The sequence below is a fragment of the Harpia harpyja genome, chromosome 4 (genome assembly GCF_026419915.1).
Source record: "Harpia harpyja isolate bHarHar1 chromosome 4, bHarHar1 primary haplotype, whole genome shotgun sequence".
NCBI classification, from domain to species: Eukaryota; Metazoa; Chordata; class Aves; order Accipitriformes; family Accipitridae; genus Harpia; species Harpia harpyja.
In genome coordinates this window covers 68,425,616-68,451,206 of record NC_068943.1, presented here as the reverse complement: position 1 = coordinate 68,451,206, position 25,591 = coordinate 68,425,616, and the positions used below count along the sequence as shown (strand labels likewise).

The 25,591-nt window shown below is 39.3% G+C and overlaps 1 protein-coding gene across 6 annotated transcripts in view; it reads left to right on the top strand.

The window, feature by feature from the left end:
• The window catches only part of SYNJ2 (synaptojanin 2), a 72,851-nt gene that overhangs the window by 11,092 nt on the left and 36,168 nt on the right, over nt 1–25,591 (top strand). Inside the window, exons 3-6 of one of the 6 annotated variants that reach the window (XM_052784630.1) lie at nt 9,027–9,297; nt 11,763–11,988; nt 21,237–21,281; nt 23,105–23,166. In XM_052784630.1, the coding sequence (XP_052640590.1) occupies nt 9,027–9,297; nt 11,763–11,988; nt 21,237–21,281; nt 23,105–23,166 (604 nt within the window). Of the gene's footprint in view, nt 1–9,026; nt 9,298–11,762; nt 11,989–17,819; nt 18,398–20,470; nt 21,062–21,197; nt 21,282–23,104; nt 23,167–25,591 lie in introns of those variants that run through there. The other 5 variants (XM_052784629.1, XM_052784631.1, XM_052784633.1 and 2 more) reach the window with 5 other exon arrangements.

Genomic DNA, 25,591 nt, shown 5'->3' with positions numbered 1-25,591 from the left:
AAAATGCTCAGACAATGCTAAAAGACAACACGTGACTAAAGTTGTCCAATTCCTTAACTTGTGAAAGCTAATTGCACCTTGTTATGTACAGTCTGGAAAAGATCTATTTCTTTTTCTGTGCTGTGCCAAAAGCATATCACTAAAGGATAGTCTGAGAATTTCAGATTTTTTATCGCTTTTGTTTTCTCTAACATTGTTAGCTGCCTGAAGATAATTGCCATTTTTTCCCCTATTATGTTTGTCCAAGGCAAGTTATGATTTCTTGCTTTGTTTTGAAGGATCATGTTTAAACACTGATTAATCATGGTCATCTGAGACTGCAGTACTACAGATTGCCAGTCCTTGCTATAATGCCCAATTGCCTTTAATTGGGTAATTCACATGGATAAGGATTTGCATAAAGAGGCCTTTAACTTCAACTAGTATAGTAAGGAATATTTATCATCATTGCTGTAAATTTCTGTACAGTTTGGGAATCTTGATTTAGCAAAGGACTTGCTATTACACTGCCTACAGGAATGTTAATGGAAATAGCATGTTTTAGGAAGAGAACTGCAGTCATTGATTTGAAGGTAATAGTACCTTACACAGCAGACTTCAAATTCACTGATGAAAAAGATGCATTAAAACAAAAAGCACTATATGCCTTTTTCCCATGGTCTTCTTACAGTAAGCCTTAATTTTGACCTGGAGGAATGACAGGACTGTTTTCCATATAACTTGATGCTTGGTCAAGGAATCTGCCAAAGGCAGTGGTGGTGTGAGCACTGGTGTATTTAGACCAGTAGATATAAGCGTATCTTTTTATAGCTTGCTTACCACTTCATGGCTTGAGTAATATGACTTGAGATTAACCTGAAGAGGCAACTGCAATCTGAAAGATTTCTGTGTCATAATTTAAAACTGTAGGCACATCTAGTCTTTTAAAATTAATGTGGGCTTTTTGTTTGTTTTGTTTCCTGTGGAGTTAATTAGGCACTTCTACGGAGATTAATATCAGTTTGTTAGTGTAATTAAAAAGGGAAGGCTTGTGGTTAGTTTTTCTTGGTACTTGGACCTGTTTTTCTTCATAGGAGTCTAATGAATCCTGCTGTAATGGTAAAGGAATGTAGCTGTTGAATTCAAGCTCTTCAAGCTACAGATGAGGGTAATTTCTTGTATGTGGTGGGAACTAAATATATCCAGTTTTAGTCTTCATATTAAAAGGTGAATGATTTCAAATGGGGTGTGAAATATTCTCAGCCTTATTTTTTCTCTTTTATCCTTTTATTTCTGTGTTTCCCATGTTCTTATTTCTTTTTGAAATAGTTAACTTTAGTGCCCTTGAAGTGTGAGGTTTTTCCTCTCTGAGCTTTGTCACTGCACCTCTGTCTTGTTCTAGCATTAAATTACAAGTCCTGGTACAGGACTTCCTTTGGAAGGGATTGTTAAAAATTGTATTGGTAATTGGATAAAAAAGTTAACTACTGGAGGCAAACTTCTGATTGTGATTGAGTGAAAAGTCAGGGGGGTCATGCTGTAATGGTAAGCAAAGGTAAACAAACATTTTCTGCTGCTGAACATCTTTAAAAAAGCAAGGATGATTGCATGTCTGCTATCTCACCATTCAAGATGTAGCCCAGATTTTTTTCACAGTCTCAGGTATCTCTTCCATCCTGCATAGAAGCAAGTTCCATCACTTTAGCTGTTGCTTATGTTAAAGATTGACAATAGAAAGGAATGCAATGTAATTTTTTTCTTTTTTTTATAATGTATTCTAGCAGCTGCAAACAAGAGTATAATTGGCCAACTCTTCACTGAGCATCAATGATCACATGGGCTTTTTTCAGGAGTGTCAGTATTTTTTTCTTACTACTGGAAACCTGCAGACCATGAGTACTAAATTAACTGAAAATATTTGTGAAAGTACATTCCACTGGGATATTAAAAGAGTATATTTGTAGAGCAGAAGGGGGGACCTTTTTTAAAGACATGAAAGATGTCTCTGAGCACTTTAATTAATCTGTAAATATCGCTACTTAGCGATCCAAATAAATCACATTGTATGCCTGCCAAAGTAGATCGTGCTTTTCACAAGAAAGTAGATGAAGTATGTGAAACTGACTCACAAAGTTAATGTTTCCCACCGGTAATAACATTCACTTTTATGTACTTATGTCTGTTAACATGACTCACTAAATTCTGCTGCTTTCTTTTGTGAGATGGATGGCAGCAGAATGAATTGTACAGTGTTTCTGAGCTGTATCTCAGCTAAGATTTTTCTGCCAAAGAAGATGTAGCAGTGGCAAATAAATCTTAAGCAAAGTGTTAAAAGAGCTGGCTTTGCAGTGTTTGGTTTAGACATTGTGATGTCAGGAAGGGGTGCATATATAAGGTAGTATTTCAGCACTATCACCACATAGGTTGTTTAGTTTAATACAGCTGCTGTATTTGGGGAGGCATTCTGAATTCATTTGACTGTGTATATACTCTTGCTCTTGCACAGATACAATGTGTAATTGAAAGGAAGAAGTTTCAAAAGCAAAAGGGGCAACTAAGTGGCTGTTTTCTATTCCTTTTGAACATTTCATAATAATGTAATTGTATTTAGAAGAGGGAGAAAGAGTAACTTTGATACAAAAACTGTAGTTTGGAAAAATCTTGGTTCTTTTCATAATTCTGCTATAGATTTCCTCAGAGATTTTCAGCTAGATGGTTAGAATCTGCTCCTCTGCTGTGTTCTGTTGCTAATTTTGAAGGCAGACAAGAGGCAAAAAAACCTTGCAAATTGTTTTTCAGTGGACTATACAGTGAAGTGGAGGTATGTGTGGAGTGGCTTTGGAACAGGCTGAGGGAACATAAGGCAATGGCATGGCTGTGTTGGAATGGAGAAAGAGCGAAAGCTGGAGCAAACTCATTTTTAAAAGGAAAAGGCAGTCTTGAGTGAAATATTTACAATTAAGAAGGACAAAATAAGAATTGCATATTGCCTCCTTTTCACTGCAGCTCATAATAGGCAACACTGAAGTCATCCCATAAACTGCAGGGGAAACAATTGCCTTGAGTCATGTAGACAGGTTAAATACAGAAACTGCAGCTTATTATTGTAGAGTGTGACGTACCAGAACTGCGTTTCCTGTTCAACTTGGATTAAGGCAGTTGGTTTCACAAGAGCTTTTGAAAAAATGGATGGAAGTTATTTTTGTCTTGTTTCTATGCCAAATACTCTCCATCCTCTGCCTCCATTGTGCAACCTGATAAAAGGGCATTCAGCACATATCGCTGTGAGCAAAACATTTCTTACATTTCTTCAAAAGTGTTCTTTACAGACAGTTGTGATTTATAGCTGTAATGGGGCAAAAAAAATGATCTTGGTCACAATGCATGAACATTTATACCCATCTATGTGAGACCAAAATTTTGTCCATAAGCTTTGAAAGATTTTTTTTTTTTTTCTCCCTCTTTAGTACTGTAGGTGGGTCTTGCTTTTTCATGTTACAGATGTGTTGCTGTAGAAGGCATGACCAGTAAGGAACACTTCACTTCTTGCTCTAAAATTATTTCAAAGGTTTTTAAAAAACATTCCAGATTGCATCCCAAGGAAATGAGGGACACTTCTAAAGTGGTGATCTTCAGCTGCAGTTCTTATGTTCCTAAATCACTTTCATCTATGTGTAAAGTTTAGAAAGGCTAATATGAAGTAGAATTGTACATTAAACTAATTGTAAAAGTTAAAGAAAAAAAAAAGAAAATATTTTTGTTTTCTAAGGTGGGGGGCCTGGTAAATAGTCTGCAGCTGATGTGGTTGTTGGTACAGTGAAGTGTAAGATCCAGACCTGGAGCCTTAGTCACTTTACAGGAAAAAGTTTTCCATTTTTTGGCTTGCTTTTTATTGGCCTTAGTGCTGTCCCCATTCATCATGCACTTTGCAGCTGTCAGCTGAATATAACATGCTTTCTGCTACTCTACTGCACATGAAATCAAAGGAAAATTACCTTCCATTAATTACTTTTTTTGGTAAGAATTGTTGGCCTCCTGTTTCAAGAAATAAGACTGGAGTTTGGCCTGTCCCCTACTCCAGATATGCAGGGAACTCCTGAGAGCAGGGAGCCTCCGTGGGTAGTACTGGCAGGGCAGCTAACTTTAGGGAATCTTGAGGATGCACTGCCAGCATTTTAAAATTCAACTTCCTGACTTGTTTGAGCTTACACTTAAGGAGCGACTGGTCGTTTCATGGCTTTAGTATTTTTTTTCCATGTTGCTCTTGATGTTCTGGACAGAAGAAACATAAATACCTTGAATACTGTTTAGCTCCTTTCAAAGGTTGTAACCCCATAATGTGCTTCCTGATGATGCTGCCAGGTGGATTTTACTGGACTATCTGATGTATTTTTGTTGTGATTGGTGTTAGTCTGGTACGTCAAGTGCTACATGCATAAAAATGGTTTCACTGGAAATGTAAAAGGAGCGGTATTTTTAATATAGTAACAGAATTGGAAATGGTAGTGAGCTGCAGTTTTGTAAAGGTAAGGCTACAGGGATTAATGGATTAGTCTTGGTTGTTTTAAGGGGAAATGCCTTCTAGCTTTAAGGAATGTCTGGGTGTTTCAATTTGATCTATTTCATTAAAGTTGTGATATTTTCACAGTTTTCTCAGCAAAACCAATTTAATTTAAAAAAATCCTCTCTTGTGCCATGGCCTCACAAATCCACCTACCATAGGAAATTCCACGTTGTGTTGATAGCAGGATTTTTCTTCTGTTTGGTTTGTTTGATTTAGCTTTTTGTTGTGGGGTTTTTTTTTCTTTTTTTGGGGAGTGGGTGGGTGTAGTAAACCAGGAATGCAACTTCTTGCGTTCTTTTGTGACATTTGCTTGATAATAAAAATGAACTGTTTAGGAACTAAAAGAATTTTTCATTAAATTCTTGTCAGCTAAAAATGTTATTTTCCTTGCAATGAATGAACAATTACCAAATAACTTAGTATCGGCAGTTTTTACAAATGGAGAAAGTTGATTTTAATTTTGCTTTTAATAAAAATTACTTGTTCCAGTAGCAGCATCCATCCTAACTGAAGAGATTTAAGCAATTTCTACCCTTAAATTTAAGTTCATTTAGGTAGGGTTGTGGTTGATACAGCTGTTTTCATGTTAAGTATCTATTTTCAACAGGAACGATTATGGCTTATTGACATTTACATACCAGAAAAGAAACCACATTGACTTTTTATAGTTTAAATTTACAAGTAAATGGACTGATTTTTTGCTTTAATATATCCATAATAATAATCAGACTTTCAGTGACTGGCAAATAAGTAGAAGCATTTTTCCTGCTGCTGGTAATGTTAGGTTTCTGCCATATGAGGTACTATTTGGATATGTAATGCTTTCGTTTTGTTCTTTGGAATAGCATTTTCAATCTGACAAAATGTCTAAGTGAAAGCATGAGTGGAGGTAGTGCAGTTATCACTTCCATCACAAACTTGTCCAATGTAGTTATCAATATATTTTAAAACATTGGCAGTCTGTGTTGAGGGGAAACAGTGTGAGAAAAGAGGTTTGGGATTGAAAGAAGAGATTCCCAGACATAAACTGATGTTGCTGGCAAAGAAGGGGAGATGGGGAAAGCTTTGTTTTACTGTGTTTAGCTGTATAGCTTAGTGGTGGGTAATTTCTTAGACCTTAATGGAGGCATGATTAAAAGATGAATAGCAGAGTAGTGTATTGGTAGCGTTAATTTTGCTGTGTGAGGTTCCAAAAGGGTAAAAGGCTGACAGGAGCCTTACCTCTGTTCAGGACCCCGTGGCTACATCTGTGCTGTGAATAAAAATGGGGCAGGGCACAGGCCTGAGAGCTGTCATTAGGATATTGTGATTAGCTTGCTCCCTGTCCCAAGAGCGGTATGCGCATCGGGCAAGGATCTTCCTTCTGCAGACAGTGTAGTGATAGCCCAGGGCTGATTCCCAGGGATACTGTCCCTGGGATGAAGGTGATATCAGGGGACAGGGCTTGGGACTTTTTTCCAAGGCACAGAGTCGGAGAGATTTGTGTTAAGCTGGGGCTGTGGTGTTGTGGGATTTCTGCATTCTGGCTGTTTTGTAGCTTATCCTGTGTGATTTAAGCAAATCAGAGAGGTTAGAGTTGATCTGAAGACCACCTCAGCTCACAGAGCAGTCTAGGAGGACAAAGCAGCAAAGCAGGCTAGCTTTATTGTAGCTTAAATCTATTTGTCTCTTTTCTTAGTTTTTCTCCAATTTTGTGGGCTGTAAGTGTGAACTCCTTTGCCAGCCTGCCTTTGTTCAAAGGCGTCATGAAAAGTGCATGAAGGCTGCTCTGTAATTTGGAGTACTGTAAAGAGACTTATTCTCTGTGTATAGAATCATAGAATGGTTTGGGTCAGAAGGGACCTTTAAAGATCATCTAGTTCCAACCCCCCTGCCATGGGCAGGGACATCTTTCACTAGACCAGGTTGCTCAAAGCCCCATCCAACCTGGCCTTGAACACTTCCAGGGATGGGGCATCCGCAGCTTCTCTGGGCAACCTCTTCCAGTGTCTCACCACTCTCATCTTAAAAAAATTTCTTGTATCCAATCTAGACCTACCTTCTTTCAGTTTAAAACCATTGCCTCTTGTCCTGTCACTACAGGGCCTGGTAAAAAGTCTCTCTCCATCTTTCTTATAAGCCCACTTTATATACTGAAAGGTTGCAGTAAGCTCTCCTATCTCTTCTCCAGGCTAAACAACCCCAACTCTCTCCTTTGGGGTTACTGCACAGCGGCAGGAAAGGGTTTTACAGCTTCAGAAAGCCGTCAGTCTCCTGATGCTTCAGGGACAATGCAGTAGCTTCTTAGCTGTGATTATTATTTTTGAGCTCATTAGCTAGTGATTTGGGGGAGTAGAGATGCTGGACCTCTGCGTGTGTAGATGTGTCTCCCATTTTGGGAGTGAGTAGAGGAGGTAGTAAAAAGAGTCTAGAGTCTCTGCTGAGGGATAGCAAGTTTCTAGGTAAGGCAAAACTGTCTAGTTTTGATTGGCTTTTCTGTCATGCTTTATTCCTACTTGTTGCCTTCTTAAACTATAGAATTGCTTTGTTTAGATCCAGTTATTTTCCACCGGTTACAAGGTCCTCAAAGGACAGAACCACAGATAACAAGCCTACTGTTATTAAATTTTTGTTCTTTTTGGCTATTTTAATGTTGACTTTCTCATCTGATCTCTTCTGAACCCTCTAGGAAATTTTAAGGTCATTGAAGCCAATGAAAGCACTTGTATTCTTTGTCTCGGCATCCCAGCCAGACAGCTCTCCCAGTCTGTCACTACTGGTTTTCTGTCCCTGAAGCTGACTGATAGTAAGGCATATTAATAGTGTTTCTATACATTGCTTCCAAATTCTCATGAGTGAAGTTTACTTTGAGCTGATCAGTTTTGCATGGTTTCACCAAAGTTGCAGAAGCTGTTAGTTATCCTGAGAGACAGCTAACACCTTCTGGAGGGTGCAAGACAGTATTTAGTCACGTATGAACTGCCATGGTGATAACTGATGTATCTCCTACTCTTAATCCTTTATAATTATGCACACTCATGTGCAAAGGAGGAATAACATGTCAGGTTTTATGTATTTCTAATCCTCCACTACGGTGTCATCTAGAAAAGTACAGAAGATGTACTTCTTTAAAACACTCCAGAAGGAGAACACAGCATAGCCTTGTTACAGAAAGAAATGTGGTGAACAGAGCTTTTTAGTAAATACCACCTACACTGGCCTTTATGCAAAACTGGAATCAGCAGAACAGAATGAATAAGATCTAATCCGCCACCTTGTCCTGCCAGTCCAGTCCCATGTGCCTACGCAAATATTCTGGCCCTGCTGAAAACTACCCCTAACTCAAGTTTCTGTAGCCAGCCTGTGATCTGGCAGCAAGGACACCCCTGCTGGTGTTTCAGAAAAAAACTAGTTGTTGTGTGAGAGTTGGTCTGCATTTTTGCACAGTGGGCCACCGTGGAGGGTCGAAGAGCAATTCTACAAAGTGTTCCCTTTTGCTGTCTGAAGCCATGCTGTCTCAGATTGTCACTGTACCCTTAGCTAATTAGCTGGTCTTGGCAGGTCAGCTGTTGTTTCTGCTATGCTAGAGCAATAAATGTTGGCTCATTTCCACCTTTTCTTACTAACTGGAGTGAATAGGATGACATTGTCTCCATTAGAGGCCAATTTAAGTGAATCAAACTTTCTTCCTAGCAAAAGCAGTGTTTTCAGAACAATTGTTCTACTGTTTCTTAATTAGTTTATCATTTCAGAGAGAATGAGCAGAGGCTGAAATCCTGCTGTGTACGCAAGATCTGATTACAGTGGTGTTCTCAAGCTTCAAAATTTATCTTTTAGTTTTGGGGCCCTGAAGTTCAGCTGCTTCATGATTTCACACTTTGCTTCACAGCCATGAGAGCTGGAATTCTTTTAGTGATAATTGAGGTTGTCATCTAATCATGTACACTCTTTTGTGACATGAAAAACAAAATCTCAAGAATTGGTAATACCTGAAGTTTCTGAATGGCTGACCACACCCAGCTTCAGCTGAAGCCAGTAAGAAATCTCAATGCTTCATATCTTTAAAATTCAGAAGTCAGCTGTAAAATCCATGGTGAGGAATACACTTTATCTCATAAAAAACTAGTCTTTTACCTTTCCCTTCAATCAAATCCAATGAAAGCTGTATGTTCTTTAGAGTGGTGAAATTTGATTTTTCAGTAGTGTCCCAACACCAAGCTCATTGCACTTGATAAAGTAAGTGGGAAACCCACACTCTAATGCAGCAAAGGATGGGAATTTACAAGTATTGTGGAATATTATGCAATTGCACTCACCTGCAGTCAAAAGGAATTCAGAAATGTAAACGAACATAGTGTGCTTGTCGTTTGTATTTGTTTTCTTCTGAAGCAAAGATACTACCCTCTGCTGGAGCCCTGTCAGCATTGCATATGACAGGACTGCTGCGAAACGGCGTAGCCTGTGTCCACCTGTAACCCTTTTGTAACTATCTGTCACCTTCTAGGTAACACTCGGCTGCACTTTCTGGTCCTGGTGACAGGCTGTACGTCGGTGGGAAAAATCCTGGACGCTGAAGTTTACAAAATTACTGCAACAGATTTCTGTCCTCTCCAGGAAGAAACCAAGGAAGAGGAGCGCATTACTGCCTTGAAGAAAATACTGAACTCTGGGATGTTCTATTTCTCCTGGCCTAATGCAGGCTCAAACTTTGACCTGACTGTGCGGGCTCAGAAGCAGGGTGATAACCACTATGAATCTGGTAACTCATTCTTCTGGTTAGTACTGCTCGTTATACCAAAGTCTTCTGTCATCCCCACCTGTATCTTATTGGTCAAAGATTCTCAGAGGGAAATGAACATATGCATTTCAGGTGCACCTCCTTTCATTTCATTTCATTGTCCTGTAGTTTTACAGGGTGTGTGGCCTTAGTGAATTCATGGTAAACCTGGGTCAAACAAATAACTTCTGTTTAATTAAAATTAATCTGATAGTGAAATGCAATTCCAATAATGACATTTTGTGTTTTTAAGAAGGAAGCACAAGATGTATTGTTCACACTATAGAAACGCGTCTCTACGTGTCATGAATAGTTTCCCCTGCAGTGCTTTTTAATAATTTGCTTTAAGAGTTATCTAATAGAAACCTGCACTTGAACTGTTCATAAATCCCATCATCTGTGCTGAAGCATCTTCTATTTCTTAAAAATGTATGTGTTTAAAGTCTGTAGTTTAATGTTTCAATAATATGCCCCAGTTTTTATGATGAAAACATCAATATTAATATGTTTACAGCTCAGTGTAAATGTATGTTGCACAGAAGTAAACTCCTGTGATACACTGCTCTTTGCTTCTTACTTTCTTGCACTTATAAAGCAAAGAAAAATTATTTCTTGTTGTGGTAAGTATTAGTTGAATGGAAAGGAAAACACACAATGCTGGGTTTTGTCTTCCCTAGGTGGTGGGTTCACCACTGATGTAATTCAGTTTGTTTGCTTTACAAGTTCTGGCAGAATGCTTGAATTCCTATAACCTCATTTTTTTCTTTTTAAACAAAAAGATAGTTACACAGGAAGCATAGCTGTACTGGAAATAAAGAAGGGTTATATGATGTAGGTGGAGAATAACTGGCAGAGTTAAATGTGGGTGTGCTGCTAGAATGTGTGATAAGTCTTGTGGCCCAAAGGAGGTTAATATTAAATAAGCAAAAAAGTTCATAATGGATGGTAAATAAACATGAGAGAGCAGTTCATTCAGGCTAAATAATCTTTCCAGATATGGTGTGATTTTGACTGTTAAGATCTAGTATTTTGAGTTTAACTCGGAAGACAGATATATAAAACTTGCTTTCAACTGTGCTAATTACGCATCCCTCTCAAAAAGCTCACCAAGCATGTCAAGTCAGACACATGGCACAAATGAGCTGTGTTCCGGTGATGAAACTCCTAACATGGCAGTATCCCTTAATAAAGAAACAACCTTTAAAGCAACTCTTTTTACCTGTACTGTCTTTTGAAACTTTTCTTCCTGGAAGATAAATATTAGAACTTTCCTTCTTTGCTGCTTCTGGCTAACCTAGAAGTAGCCCTTGAGGAGTTACCATTCTCCTATATGTTGTAGAACACAGATGAATGGCAACATCATCACATTTAGGGCAAAAAGATGTTCCAAAGAAAATTTATCTTGAGGCAACTGTGTGATATAGGAAATTTCAGACTAAACAATAGATTCTTGAGAAAAGTAAACAATGGGATAAATAGTTACATGATGAAAAGTGTCAGAAAACCTTAGTTATAGGCAACACAAACTGCCTCTTAGATGAACTGCAACAACACAAAAATTCTACTGGAATTTTTCTGAGTGCAGACTTCCTCTGTGAGTAGAGCTAGGAGAAGGAGGTGGAAGAGCTACCAAAAATTGTTTTAGAGCTACTTTTTCAGTTACATATTTAGTTTAAAAATGTAAGAATGACTTGCACCTTTTTCAGAGAAATGTTGTGCTCTGGAAGAACAATTTTTCAAGGGTTTCGCTAGATGTAGTAACTGTTATATGGATCTGCTGTTGAGCAATAAATGATCATAAAAGGGATTTTCTTGGCCCTCATCTGTGACTAAAGGCACATTTTGAAAAATGAAATGAGGAAAGCCATCATAACAGAAGAGACTAGCATCACTGTTAACCAGGCATGATAGGTTTCTTGGTTTGTTGATCTTAAAATAAATTGAAAGTTAAAACAGACATTCCTCTTAATTTTAGTAGCACTTTTTGCAATATCTCCATTGACTTATGGGTCCAGTTCCTGCTTGGAAAAATTTTCCTGAAAATCCTGGTGGATTTTAAAATGGCTCTTCATCCTGTAGTGTATGCTAAGGGCCAGGTGGTACTGTTCAAAAAGTAATTAGCTTGACAGCACTGTAATTTATGAAAACGACTGCTAAATATAAATGTATTTCTGGAGCTGAAAGAGGTGACATTTGTATCTGAATTTATAAGACAGAGGTACAAGATATAAGGAAAGCACCTTGTTGGTAGCTGTGCTATTAAAATTTGTCAAGTTCTGTTCACTGTAGTAGTTCACAATGATTTCTTCCTGATATTTCCTGGTTTTGGATAAAATAAAGGTACAACAGAAAAGGGATCACAAAACATTAATTGCTTAAATTAGTGATTGTTGTGGGGTGGCACCCATGCCTGTCTATCTTATTTTATTCAATAATGTATCTGTATGTTGTTGAACATTTCAGGAACCAGCTATTGCATGTGCCCTTCAAACACTACCAGGTGAACTGCTCTGACTGGTTGCTGAAAGTGATCTGTGGTGTAGTGGACATTCGCACTGTTTATGCTTCCCACAAGAAGGCGAAAGCCTGCCTCATCTCTCGCATCAGCTGTGAGCAAGCTGGTGTCCGGTTTCACATTCGAGGGGTCAATGATGATGGACATGTGTCTAACTTTGTTGAGACAGAGCAGGTAAGCAGACGTATCCAATAGCTTTGAATAATTCAGTCCACTCATGTTTAATTGGGGCAGAATTTCCAACAAGAATTAAAGGACTTGAGCAAGTATTTTTTCCAAGAATATTTTAAATATTATTGCATAACAGATCTATTTGTTCTTGCCTGTTAAGCATTTCTTTGTGATCTGTTCTTTTTCTGTGTTTCTGACTTTTCCATGCACAAAATTTTCACTAATACTTCTGATTTTTTCTCCTCAATGTGAAAGTCTGGCCATATGATATTGTACTGAAATATAGACACGGGTTTTTTAAACCACTCAGAGACCTCTATGTGTTAATTCATGCGAAATCCAACACGTGTAATGGTAAGTTTCTCAATTGCATGGAACTTACTTAGAATCATCAGTCATGAGGCCCATGTATTAAAGAAAAGAATGTTTTGAAATGTTCCAGAATAAATGTCATACATTTATACATTCTGCAAACATTTTAAAGTACATTTTTTCTAAAATTCATCATGTTGCCTGTGCTATAGAGTGTTGGAGAACTAGTTTGAAAGATTTTTTTATAAAGTTGTGGTCTCTACACTTCAATTCTCTTTCATTCATTTTAAGTATCTCTGTTAGTCCATACCGCCAGGTTTGCTGGGCTAGCCATTGAAAGTCTCTTGCACTACAGTGGCATAACTATTTCTATGCTTATGTAAAAGAATTTCATTAGGGATGTTGGGGGTGATTTTCAGCAAAGACTAGAGCTGAGATTTGCTTTTGGCTCTGAGGAAGTCACTTAGAATCATATAAAATTTTATGATCATAAATATTCATGTCTCCTGTCTGCCTTATTGGATTGAAGCCATCACTTCTTTGTACAGTAAGTTTTTCAGCTATAAAATGAGGGTGATTATTAACCTCCTGCCTCACAGGACTTTTGCAGACGAGTGAGGACAACGTTTATAGAAGGTAGGTAGCGTATGCTGTGCTATGGTGAAGAACTCTCTGCGCTCAAATATATCATTCTAGTTCAGAGGAAGCTGCCCAGCAAAGGAGCTGTGTTCGCTAGGAGTCAAATCATCTTTGGCTGGTAAAGGAGTTGGAGAAAAAACATCATCATCTCAGAGTCAGGCAAATTCCAGTGCAAGTCATTTTGGAAGAGACCTTGCTTTATATTCCCCTTTGCATTTTGGGGGTTTCTCTCCAGTGAGAGGTGGTATGACACAGTTTTTATAAATAGATGGTAAAAACCTTATTTCCAGCTGATGCTGAGACAAACTGTATGGGTGAAATGAATTCAGCAGGCTCCCTTGATTGACACAGCCAAACACAATAACAGAGTCAGTTGCTTTTATTACACATGGTTTAGCTTACTACCTTGAAAGTGAACAAAGAGCAGTGGACCCTGAAGAATCTGAAATCTTCTGTGCCAGCTGAAATGAGTGCTTTCTTATTCAAGTCTAATCACCTTTTCCTTTTTGAATAGAAGTAGTAATTACTAGCAGTCAGAACCATCATACAGAAATGTCTCTATAAGCAGAATAGATAAATGGCTGGTAGTAGTTTTCAACAAAGGACAAGGATCTGCTCCTAAAATTTGGTTGTCTTCAGTGTCTTCTGGGCAGATCTACAAAACTGTGTATGTAGCGTTGATTGGTTTTTATATGTGTATGTATGTGTCTATATATGTAGGTGCACATACAATGCAAGTAGGTTGCTTATGTGATGCTCATAAGGGGAGGCTGGTGAGACATCTCTATGTGACACAGTGAGTATAGCATAGAGACACTTAAGCTAGCTGTGTCATTACTTGTTCCAGAGGAGTTATAGCTGTGTCGCCGTAGGACTGTGCCTGACTGCTGAGGGTGGCATCCCCTCTCAAAAGTGCCCATACTTTAGCACTAGTATTTCCTCATGGCATTGTGTGAGTGTAGCAGCTCACGCTCAGTGCTGTCTTTTCTGTTATCCCACTGCATGAGGCAGGCATGCCTTCAGGCACCCGTTTGTCCAAAATCCAGCAATGTTTGGGTACTTTCAAAATTTTCTTAAAATGTTGCCTTGGTGGTGCAGCTTTAACCTCTTCACCTGGTTCTGCCTAAGGACACATGTAGAGCTACCTTAGACTCGACAGTGCTGTGTTGCTCAGCAGAACACCTGGAGGAGTTGCAGACTGCTATTCCCCAGTCTGCTGGTGAGGTTTGATCCCCAAGACATGCTCAAAGCATGCATGATGTTACATGTGTGACTTTCTGCCCAGTGGTCAGAGTTCTCATCGGAAATGTGGGTGGCTTTTTGCTCATGTCATTCCTTTTCTTGGTTTGCTTGCATTTTCAGTAGGCTGGCCTGGCAGCTTTCCACTTAGTGTTCAGGCTTCCACAAATTCTGCTTGTTGGATGCCAAACTTTTCCCCTGCAGTGCTTGGGTCTCTAAAGTCAGCCTCTGAATTCTCTCCTAATAATTCTCTTTTGTGCCTCTGCTCCAAAGCAACTGTAAGTCCTGCAGCATCTATATCTTTCTGGAAAGTCTGTTAGTGCATTGGGAGATGCAGATAGGTCTGCTCACCAAAAAGTGGAATTTTCCCCTGGAACTTGGGAACAGAAGAAGGGACATAGGCCATTTGAAGTAATAACTTGGTACAGTCTACTATTTTAGTTGAGTGTCTTCTCATGAGCATTAGTGCAAACTACATTACTCAGGATTTGAAGAATATTCTCTTGCTGAAATGCAGAGGAAAGAAAATGTTAGAAAGGATTGTCAGCTTGCTTTCAGATCAGTTTCACATTTGCAGCACTGCACTTAGCAGTTGTCTATGGGAAATACTTCTGCTATCTGGCTCGCTAGTTGGGTCAGAACTAACTCATTCCATTTAATTATATTCCTGGAGCACATTATGTTGCAAATGATTAGCATGAAAAATAAGATGGCCTTTGCATCCCAGCAGAAAACCTGAGGATTGGCTCCTGGTGAGTGGCAAAACAGTACTTGGTTGCTCATGCTTCCCTTAGCTGGGGCTGAGTTAGGCTCTTCACCAGAACTGCTGTGCTTTGTTCCCGTTCAGCAAGGGGCTGCCGTGAAGTGGGAGGACTGAAGGCTTTTGAGTGTTTTGCAATTGGGTAAGCAAAAGCGCAAGAGTAAAATGGTTGTAGGGTGAAAGGCTTGAGTAGGTTGAAAATTATAACAAGGGTTTGCAGTTTTAAAGGATCATGTGTTTTTGTTTGGGTTTTGTTTTTAAAGGAGAAAAGAAGGTTGCTGTTGCTAATGGTGATAAACACTAGTTGCACCAAGCTGTGTGTCCTAAGAAAGCAGAGTTGGGCTAACCACTGGGATGCCTGAGATCCAGCTGAAGCTGGCATCCACTTACCCTTAGGAAGGAAGAGTCCTAGAATAAACTCTCTCCTACTTTCATAGTAGACTACTGACTAATCGCCTGTGAGGTAATATCTTGGCTGAATAACATTTTGTTTCCATTTGCTGCAGCCTGTACAGTATAATGGCATGCTGGCTGTGTGCTTTCATGGATAAATAGCACCCTAGGATTCTGAAAAGCCATTCTGACTTTTTCCCCCTTTGTAGGAATTACTTCTAACATTTTTCTGGTTTTAGAAGAGGAAGAAACAATTAGTCTTATCTCCAAGCAGCTCTTTTATGCATAGATGGTATGCTTTTGTCTCCCACTGAGATAGCCTTGTGGCATTTTAGCTCTGCAATGAGTCATTTTTTGTGGGCTCACTTAACTGCTGTGACTCACAGTGTTTGAGAAGGGGGGAAAAGTTAAATATCTCACTTCACTTTTGCTTTTCAAAACAAAAAAGCTACTAGTAGGTCTTTCAGATATTTGATCATTTGGCTTACATCTTTACAAAGAAAAAAGAAGAAAGAAAAAATGGTGGGAAAAACAAAATATGAAGGGCAGAGAAGAGAGGGCTTTTTTGAAATCCCTGTAACATGTACTTCCAGATTTGCTGCCAGTATTTTGTAAGGGGATGGTAGCCCTTTCTACTTGCAGTGTTGCAGTTAATCCTCAAGTAGTTTTAAAATCAGTCTCTGTTTCCCCATGATAGTTTAAATGTTTCCCTTCGCCCTTTCTTCCTCCCCTAGTAATTCCTTAAAGTTGAGACTGTATTGCATTCTTTCAATTCTTTTCTGCTGATAGCATTGAGAAACAAGTGTGCTTTTCTTCATTTAGTTTGTGTGCCTGTCACTGTTTACATTTCAGCTCCTCCCCCAGTCATCCTCCAAAGAGTCATGCTAAACTCTTAATATCTTAGTATGTGACTTATGGGGAACAACTCTAATTTACCAAAGATAAATGAATGGTTTCAGTTGTTTTCCCCTTCATGGAACTGTTCAATAAAGAAAATGGAAACCTTGATAAGGCATTAAAAGGAAATGCCATGAATTTGGATTAACTTTCCCTTTCTTCCATTTTAAGAAAAAAATGTCGGGCATGGATTAAGAAAAATGATCCCTATTTCACAATAACTTCTAGACCATGTTGGATAGCTCTCCAGGAGAGGAATGGATGCAATCATGTGGTTAATTTATTTTCTGGATCAAGTTTTAATATGGCCCCAGGAGGGGCAAAGAGGATTATTTTGGCAAGTATATCCTTGGATCCTATGGTCTGAGTTAAAGGGACTCACAGAGAGGTATGTTTAGGCCATCTGTTATCCATGCTCTTTATGGGTTGTGTGGCAGAGCTGGGGATCCCAGAACAAGCCACATGACTATCCATTTCATCACGGACTGTGTCTCTGTGTGCCCCTTGAGTCTGTAATGAATTTTGCTGTTTGAAGTTGTGACTGGATAATTATTTCCTTCTAATGAAGCTGAGTGATGGAGATTAATGAATAAATTATTCCAAGCGATGAATGGGCACAGCACACTGGGATTAGAACACCAGCTGGTTGATGTAGATGTTTGCTTCTTGCTCAGAAGCAGTACCAGTTTGCTTCTTGCTCAGAAGCTTACTAGTGGTATCTGTGCATGAAGCTTGTGTTACCAGGAAAGGTCCTTGGATCACAGGGGCAAGGTCTGGCCCTATGCAACAGAAGAGGAAGATTGAGAAACATCCTCCTGAACTGTCAGCGCTATCACCCTTGATCCTGGACTTGGAGAAAAAGACCACAAAAAGAGTCCAAGACAACAGAAGTTGAAAGAAAAACATGGCAAATTCTAACACCAGAGGTCAGAGGACAAGCAATTTCTTATCAAGGCAAAGAGGTCCTCCACATGGATTAGGTGTCTAGTTGCTATTATGTTGTCTGATGGGAAACTGCAGGAAATGTCTGAAAATCCATCTAGCTAACTGGATTGGATTGTTCTATGGCCCAGACCCGTTGAGATTAATGAAGTAGTCCTCAAGTGTTTTGAGGATTTGATAGGAATGAACATTCTCCCTGGGACAAGTAGGCAACAACTTGCTGTCATTTTGGATCTAAGACAAAACAGAAGACTCCACAATAGTTTTATGAAGCCCATAGACACAAATTTAGTGGTATGTATCAACCCTAATTACAAAGTGTTGTCCAAAATGTAACTGATCGTTGTTGAACTTCTAGAGGAAAACTGGTGTGATCTTCTTGCATGTTTTTCTTGTCCACGAGTTAAAGAAAACAGAGGACAGGAAAATTCTGGAAATAAAGTGCTGTTTATTTTTTTTAAGTTTCTTTTCTTAAAGAACTGTTCATCTTTTGTGTAGTGCCTTAGAATAAGAGAAATGGATTTATTAGAGGACAGGGTAATAAAGTCAAAACTAGAACGACAAAGAAGTAAGACAGATGTGCGCTTATAGAGAACATGACATTGTGAACAAAAAATGATCAAGGCTTGGAAGAATATGAGAAAAGAAGTTCTGTACTTACCCATGCACAAATGCTGGAATTGCATAAGCAACAAAGTTGGAATCTTTTATTTATGAGTGTAATTTTAACCTGGATATATTATCAGTGCTTATTTAAGATTTTAACAAATGGAGTTTCTTATAGTGTATATGGGTGTTAAGATTATGTCCATTCCTGAACTGGAAAGTCATCTTAGTCTTGGTCTTTCAACCTGCTTGCTTAACAAGTCTGCTGGTAGGAAGGCTGTTGCCACTATTATTATAAGGTCAAGGGGCATACATAGTAGAAGACAATGTCAAGATCAGGGGTCATGTTCATTGGAGTGGTGAATGAAGGATAGTGGGTATTGCTGAAATTCAGGGAAGATTTGCACAGTTGTAATGATTAATGAAATGGTTACAGTCTGTTTAGGAAGGAATGACTGGCAGAAAAGGGTGTTATTCTCCCACTCATTAAAAAATCCTAGGTCTTTTTCCAACTCACTGGCAGCTTGGAAGAAAATAATTTTGGATTCATCTGGGTCACAAGAATGAGGCGAGAGGATTGTGAAAGACCACAGAATTGCTCCAGAAAACAGAATAATGAGCCCTGTAAGTAAAAAGAAAAAAAAAACCATGCTAATGTTGAGAACTTTCTTGTGAATGACTATGTTGGAGAGGCCGTGCTCCCAATTCAAAAACCTGAATTTCTAAAAGCTACATGGCAATGTGCATAAAAATGTCAGTTTCTTTTAAATGCCCTGTCATCATAGGGGAGTTCTGTATTAGACCTCATCCTGACAGAGGACACCCTCAGCCCATCACATCAGGGTGTAGGCATCCTGTTTAGATCACAGGAATGATCCCCAAACAGTTTGAATTTTTGTTGTTGTTGTTCAGTTCTCCAAACAGACAGCTTAATAGAGTAGAAAATAATTAGAAGACATAATGGGTGAAAACCAGTGAACAGAAAATGTAAGTGATAGTAGTAACAAACATCTGTTAACTCTTACGATGTTGAATCACTAATAGGTGGAAATAAGAGCATTTGTTAATGCAGGAAGGCAGAAATGTTTGGTCAGTATTTTTCTTCGGTATTTGGCATAAAGAAGGCAGGTTATATATTCATGGTCTGTAACTGATGAAATACTTTCCATTTAAACTGTAGCTCAGGAGGATATTAAACTGCAGGTATTAAAATGATTATTATTATTATCCTTTAGTCAGTGGGTCTAGACAATTTGCAGCTGGGACTTCTAAAAGAGCTGGCTAAAGAGATAACTTGAGCTATTGATTTTCCATTAGTTATGGAAACAGGGACGTTCCAGAAGATTGTAAAGAAAACTGATCCTCTGTAGCAAGCTGTTTGAGGGGCCAAACTGTATTTCATATAAAGCTTTGTCTGTATTCGTTGTCATTAGATGTTTCATTTCAACTCATTCATTGGTAAGGTGATGACTGTTGTCAAATTTTGAAGTGAGCCAGTCCTGACTCTCTCTTGTGTAGATTCAGGACCTGATCCTCATTTACTGTGAGTCAGGATAATGCTGGGGCTGTCACTGGAGCTACGCAAATCTGCTTTACCTTAGAATTAGCTCCTTTGGGTCCATGACTGAGAGTGAAAAGATGATTCAGTGTTTAGAAGTCACTGACTGCTCTTGGCATGACCTATCTCAGGGAGGATGTGATAAAGAGGAAGAAAGTGTGCCTGCTTACGCCTCCTGTAGTCCAACTGCAGGATGAACTCACCTGAGCACAGAAGCGCAAAGAAAAGGTGCACCAGTGTGTTTCCATGGTAATTAGCTCCTGCACTCAGGTACCTGCAATGTTTAGAAAACTTCAGTGGGAGAGTATGTTTTAGAGCCATGTTGCTCAAACTGTGAGGCAGGCCTCACAAGAAAGCTTCTCTGAGCAACAACCTCTCTTGCAGGGGGTTGCGCTAGGATGCGATGCAACAGAGAAGGGTTCTTAATTCTTTGGTGTGAAGCTAAAAACATAGAAACATACAGTTTTGCACTACATCTGTGCTAGCCATCATTCTAACACTGACATTGTGTCCCTGACAAAGCCACTTAAATCTTTCATCTTAGTGAAATGAGGATAGTTGTAAGTGCTCTGCAAAAATATTGTGAAGATTAGTTAGATAAAACTGGTGACAGAATATTTAAATACCCACCTCTCTGGTGTAGCTATACTTCTTTTCACACGTGTAGCTCTAAAAATTGTACATTGGTGGTGATTATAAAGATGAGAGGTCAAGGTAAATGAAGGCACTTCCCCTGAGCCCCCCAGCCAGCACATCTAGTGCCAAATCCAAAAGCACAAACCACATTAAAGCTGTGGAGTAACCCATTTTCATGTTCTTTTCTATTTTGGGAGCTACTAGCCAGCTGGCAGCAGTTGCACTAAATTATATGATGTGGTTAGAGAAGCAGTTACCTGGATGACCTCGATACCATTCCTCCACAGGGCTGCAGAAGACTCATTGTCATGCATGAGATAACAGCGGTGTGTATCATGTATCCCCCATGGAAAACAGCCAGGATTCCACTGCTAAGTATAGGCCAGGGGAATGAGCCGGGCTTTGCACAGTTGCTCTGTGGTCATACCGAATCTGAAGATAGTACCTTTTGTGCTAAGTTAACATATAATGTAATGCTTTGTTTGGGGGCTGGTGGACGGGGAAGGCAAAGGGGGAAATCAGCCTTTGTACTTTGCATAGATTTGACTCAAAATCAGCTTGTCAGCAGTGATCATAAGAACAAATACTGAGGGAGAGTTTGAGGTCTGATTAGGGAAGGAAATGGGGAGTTTGGAGCCTCTCACTGTAAGCCTGCTGGAAAAGAAGTAGATCACATGCTGTTCACTGTATCTCAGAATGGGAGTGGCGAAGCTGCTGGTTTCACTGAGATTTATTTTGACACCCTGACAAGGCACAACACGCAGTGAAATAAGAAATAGTAAATAAAGCAAGAGACAAGCTTATCCCACACCTGACATTACCCATCATTGGTCGCAAGGAGCAATGACATTTTGCACAGTTAAATTTTGTGAGAGACAGAGGGAGAGTATATGGCTGGTCTTCCTGAGTGTCTCCACCAGTAGATCAAATCCATCTTCATTGTGGATGAGATTCCTTCCTTCTTGCCAGTGGTGGTGTTTCAAATTTTCTTTTATTTCTGGTGAGTAGTGAATTGAATCTGCTGTGATGACATGAAAGCAAATACGTTGTGCTTTGTTCCACTGCCTGTGAGACTATGGAAAAGTGACTGAGCAGTAAGTAGATACAGTGAGATACATGGTTTACTTTTTTTACCCTTTGAGTTCAGTGTCTTAAACTGTCACCTGATGAAGGGGTCACAGACTGATAGCTCTAACTGCAGAACTCCCTCCCTTTATTTTATTTTTGCAGACAATTTACTTGGATGATGATGTCTCTTCCTTTGTGCAGATCAGAGGTTCTGTTCCACTGTTTTGGGAGCAACCGGGGCTTCAGGTAAACAAACAATCGAAAAGCCTGCCTTACTTATCTCTCTTGCTACTTATAGTTTAGAAGTTACATAAAATTTAATTGTTATTTTAAATGAGCTGCAAAGCTCATTCTGGGAAAATGCTGAGCTCTTTCATTTTAGGTTTACCTTGTAGGAAATTTTGCATGTTTAGATAAACAGAACTAAACCAGGCAAATGGCTATAGTTAATTTAAGTTTAACATTTTCATGTGTTTGTGTGCCTCTATAGGGAACTATTTGTAAGGGCTGTATCCTAATGTCCTAAGCTGAAGCTTACAGCAATATCTTTATAACATTTTCAATTTGATTTGGAATAACCTTTCCCTATGAAATGCCTGTTTGGCTTGATGATATTGACCTCCACAATAAAACTGGAGTATCTAGGGATACCAGGAGCTCTATAGGAGCACGTTACCTTGAAACAAAGTATAATGCCTGGTGGTGTGTTTGCTAGATTTCAGTCAAAAGGGTGATGATGATCTAATCTGATCTTTTGCAAGGCAGAGATGTAGGGTTTCATCAGGAGATTATTGCATCAAGCCTAGCGGTTACATATGGTGTGTGACTTAGAGTTTACATACAGTTACAAGCTCAAATAAGAATCATCCTAGCACTCTCTGCATTCGCTTAACAGAGGGATAAGCAACTGGAATGAGATGCACATATATGTTAGTAGAGAGAATACATAATATAACTGGTTTTTTAGATACTGTGAAAGTTATTTGATACTTTTTTATCATTAAACCTAGCACCATTCAGAACTACTGCATTTAGTGTGAAAGGAAAATGACTAAAGGTTCTGTGTTCCCTCTGTTAGCACCATCCAGTGCAATACTTGCTTCTTTTTATAAAGCAGGTCTGCCTGTATGGTTGTGCACACGTCCTGCCCGTGGTGTAGCTGTATCCAGCACTGTAGTTCTGTATGTTATGAAGCCATAAAGCTTTTCCCCAAGTATTTTTGGCTAGTGGGTAGCATGTCTAGTTAAACCGAATTTTTAACCTTTTAGTAGGGACACAGTCTGCTTTTTTGCCTGATCTGGATTAGATTATGCAGCTTTCATTTATGTTGGTGAATACTCATAACTTCTTCCTTGGATGTGAGTGTGCTGGTACCAGTGTTAGAAAGAATTGCATAAAACAACCTCATGAAAAACAAAGGAAGATGGTGAAGTACAGGAAACAATGCATGATCCTATAAATAATTAGCAGTGTCATTTTTGGAGAGGAAAGAAGCCTTCTGCATACTGTAATAACAGTAGCTAGCATTCAAAAAGAGCTTGAGGCTACTGTTGTTAACATCTGTATTAAAAGTCCTATTAGATTGATGGCACAGGATTTCATCTTTCATATTTTCAGAAGGACTGTTCTGATGCTTTTTAGTTCTGTAAATAATGAAAGAACTCAGGACACACAACCCATGGAGCTGGCATAACTGCAGCCTTTTCTGCCAAGCAAAGGGCAGGAAGAATGCTGCGCACATGGCATACTCGTGTGAGGCAGTGTGGGATATTTGCTAGAGGAAGCTGGTGAAGGGTTGTGATTTGTTTGGGCATAAAAAAAGATGTGTAGGTATCCCTTTGCTTAATGATAATTGTGTTTTCACTTGTAAATGTTGTTGTCTAATAAAAGCTGTGGCTTTTGTTTTAAGGATATTATGTGTGGGGGTGTGTGAAGTCTGTTAGAGGTGTCTGGTGCTGTTAAAGGGATGTTTTCCTCTGAAGGAAAAAGGGAGACATCTAGTGATTTAGGACTCTAGCAATTTAAGAAGTTATTTCTCTCTTTCTTCTCTTTCCAATATTTTTATTTAGGTGGGTTCTCATCGTCTAAGGCTTAACAGAGGTCTGGAAGCTAATGCTCCTGCATTTGACAGGTAAGCTTCGTTCCACTTCGGCAATAACATAGCAGCCTGGCGTTTAACCAAGGTTCCACAACTTTATGCCTTCCTAGTAAATCCTGAGATGTGAAACATCTCTCTGATAATGTAGCCAATCCCACAGGTGTTGCGGATTAAGTGGGTTTACTTTATTTATTCACTTATTTTTGTGCATTTTCCTTTTGTTTTCAATGGTAGTTGAATTAATTTGGTCTCCTAGCTTGTTTCTGCAAAAGCTAAGAAATACTGAGTGGTATGCAAAAGGAAGGTCTGTGTAAGCCTTTGTGAGCCAGCAAATGTGAATTTACGCTTAAGGTACACAGAACGTGTTCTTTACCACTGTAACCCAAGTAATTAAAAAGTAAACACTGCTTCCTCTCCAATCTGGATTTGTTTTTCTCCTCGTTGTTTTACTGCTATATAGGAATAACAGTGTCTTACTCTATGATCAGTGTTCTATGATGCTGTCATGCTGATGCTTTTCTACTTTACCCAAAGACTGGTTTGTAAACCTTTTTAAACCATTAATACTCTGCTTGTCAGCTGGAAACTGTAAAAAAAGCCATACGTTAGCTTGATTCCTTTGAATGGCAAACTTTAAGGGCAAACTCCCACGGACATCAGTGGGAACATTGCCTGAAAAGGACATGAAGGATTTGGCCTGTGGGAAATTTTCAACTTGTAAATGCCAGGTCGTGTGATTAATTTCTGTTTTGGTTTGGTTTTGGCAAATCAGAGTTTACGTTGATTTTGGGTAAGGCCTCTAAATTCCTTGATTTCATTTACTGCAACTGTTAGCAAACATGACATTAGTGACTGTTAATAGTTTTGCAGCACTGAAGACCTCAAACAGGCATTAGAATCTAAAGGGACTATGCACCATAGCAGTCGCTGCTCTGAAGGGTCTTAGCCTATATTCTCCAAACTTTTTAAAGCTCTTAAATCCTACTGAATTCAAATGCCTTTGAGACTCATAGTCTTGTGGTCACCTGATGCCTTGATAAGTTGCCCTGCCAGTGTCCCTGAAGCTCCATCTTAGAAGTTTACATTCCACAGCAGAGATAATTTATGTAAGAAGATGTCTTGGTTTTGGCTGGGATAGAGTTAATTTTCTTCCTAGTAGCTGGTATAGTGTTATGTTTTGGATTCAGTATGAGAAGAATGCTGATAACACACTGATGTTTTCAGTAGTTGCTCACTAGTGTTTAGACTAAGTCAAGGATTTTTCAGCTTCTCATGCCCAGCCAGCAAGAAGGCTGGAGGGGCACAAGAAGTTGGGAGGGGACACAGGCAGGGCAGCTGACCTAAACTGGCCAAAGGGGTATTCCATACCGTGTGATGTCATGCCTAGTATATAAACTGCGGGGAGTTGGCTGGGGGCGCGAATTGCTGCTCAGGAACTAACTGGGCATCAGTCGGTGAGTGGTGAGCAATTTCATTGTTCATCACTTGTTTTGTATATTCCAATTCTTTTATTATTATTGTCATTTTATTATTATTATAATTATTTTCTTCCTTTCTGTCCTATTAAACTGTTCTTATCTCAACCCGTGACTTTTACTTTTTTTTTTCCCCGCTTCTCTCCCCCATTCGACTGGGTGGGGGGGAAGTGAGTGAGTGGCTGCGTGCTGCTTAGTTGCTGGCTGGGGTTAAACCACAACAGAAGAAAACAACAACTTATTCAGCATCCTCTTGTGCCGCCCAAGAAATTGAGGGTACCTTAGCAAGGAACAATTTTGTAATACCATTCAGCTCAGAGAATCTTTCTGACCCTGATACAACTGGTGAATAGCTTTCCTGTAAGAAACATGAATATGAGGATCAACTTGCACTATTCCTTCTTTCCCTTGTGCACAGTAAAGCCTTTAGGTTAGATGAAGTTAGGGATCGCTCTGCTTACAGATCTGCAAAAGACGGCCCTTTGAAAATGGGCAAGGAATAAGTGACTGCTTATATGGAAAAAGACACTGAAACTTAACAACCTGCTACAGCTTTTCTGAGAGTGTTAGAGTGGATTTAGCCTGTTACATTTTCCCATCTGATAGGTTAATGTGTTGAGAAAGCACTGTGAGAAGCGAATGGTAATCTTGTTAGTGGATCTTCTTCATCCCCTCTCCCTGACAAATCCTCTGAGAGCTCTACACACAGTACTCAAGCAGGTGACCTGAGCCTCAGCAGTTTTGTTAGAAGGAAGCAACACTGGCGGAGAAGTAGGATCTTGATGCTGCAATCAGAGGGGCGCAAATGTATGGGAAGAGTTGGTGTACAGAGAACTAGTTGCAGAATCAGGAGCATAAATAGCACCAGAAAATATATTTAGCCATGTTTCTTGAAGGCCATGCTAATAACTTTTTCTTTCTTTTCCCTCCTTCCACGGTTTTCTGTGTGGCTTATTTCTGGTTATAGGATTTAAAGGTGCATG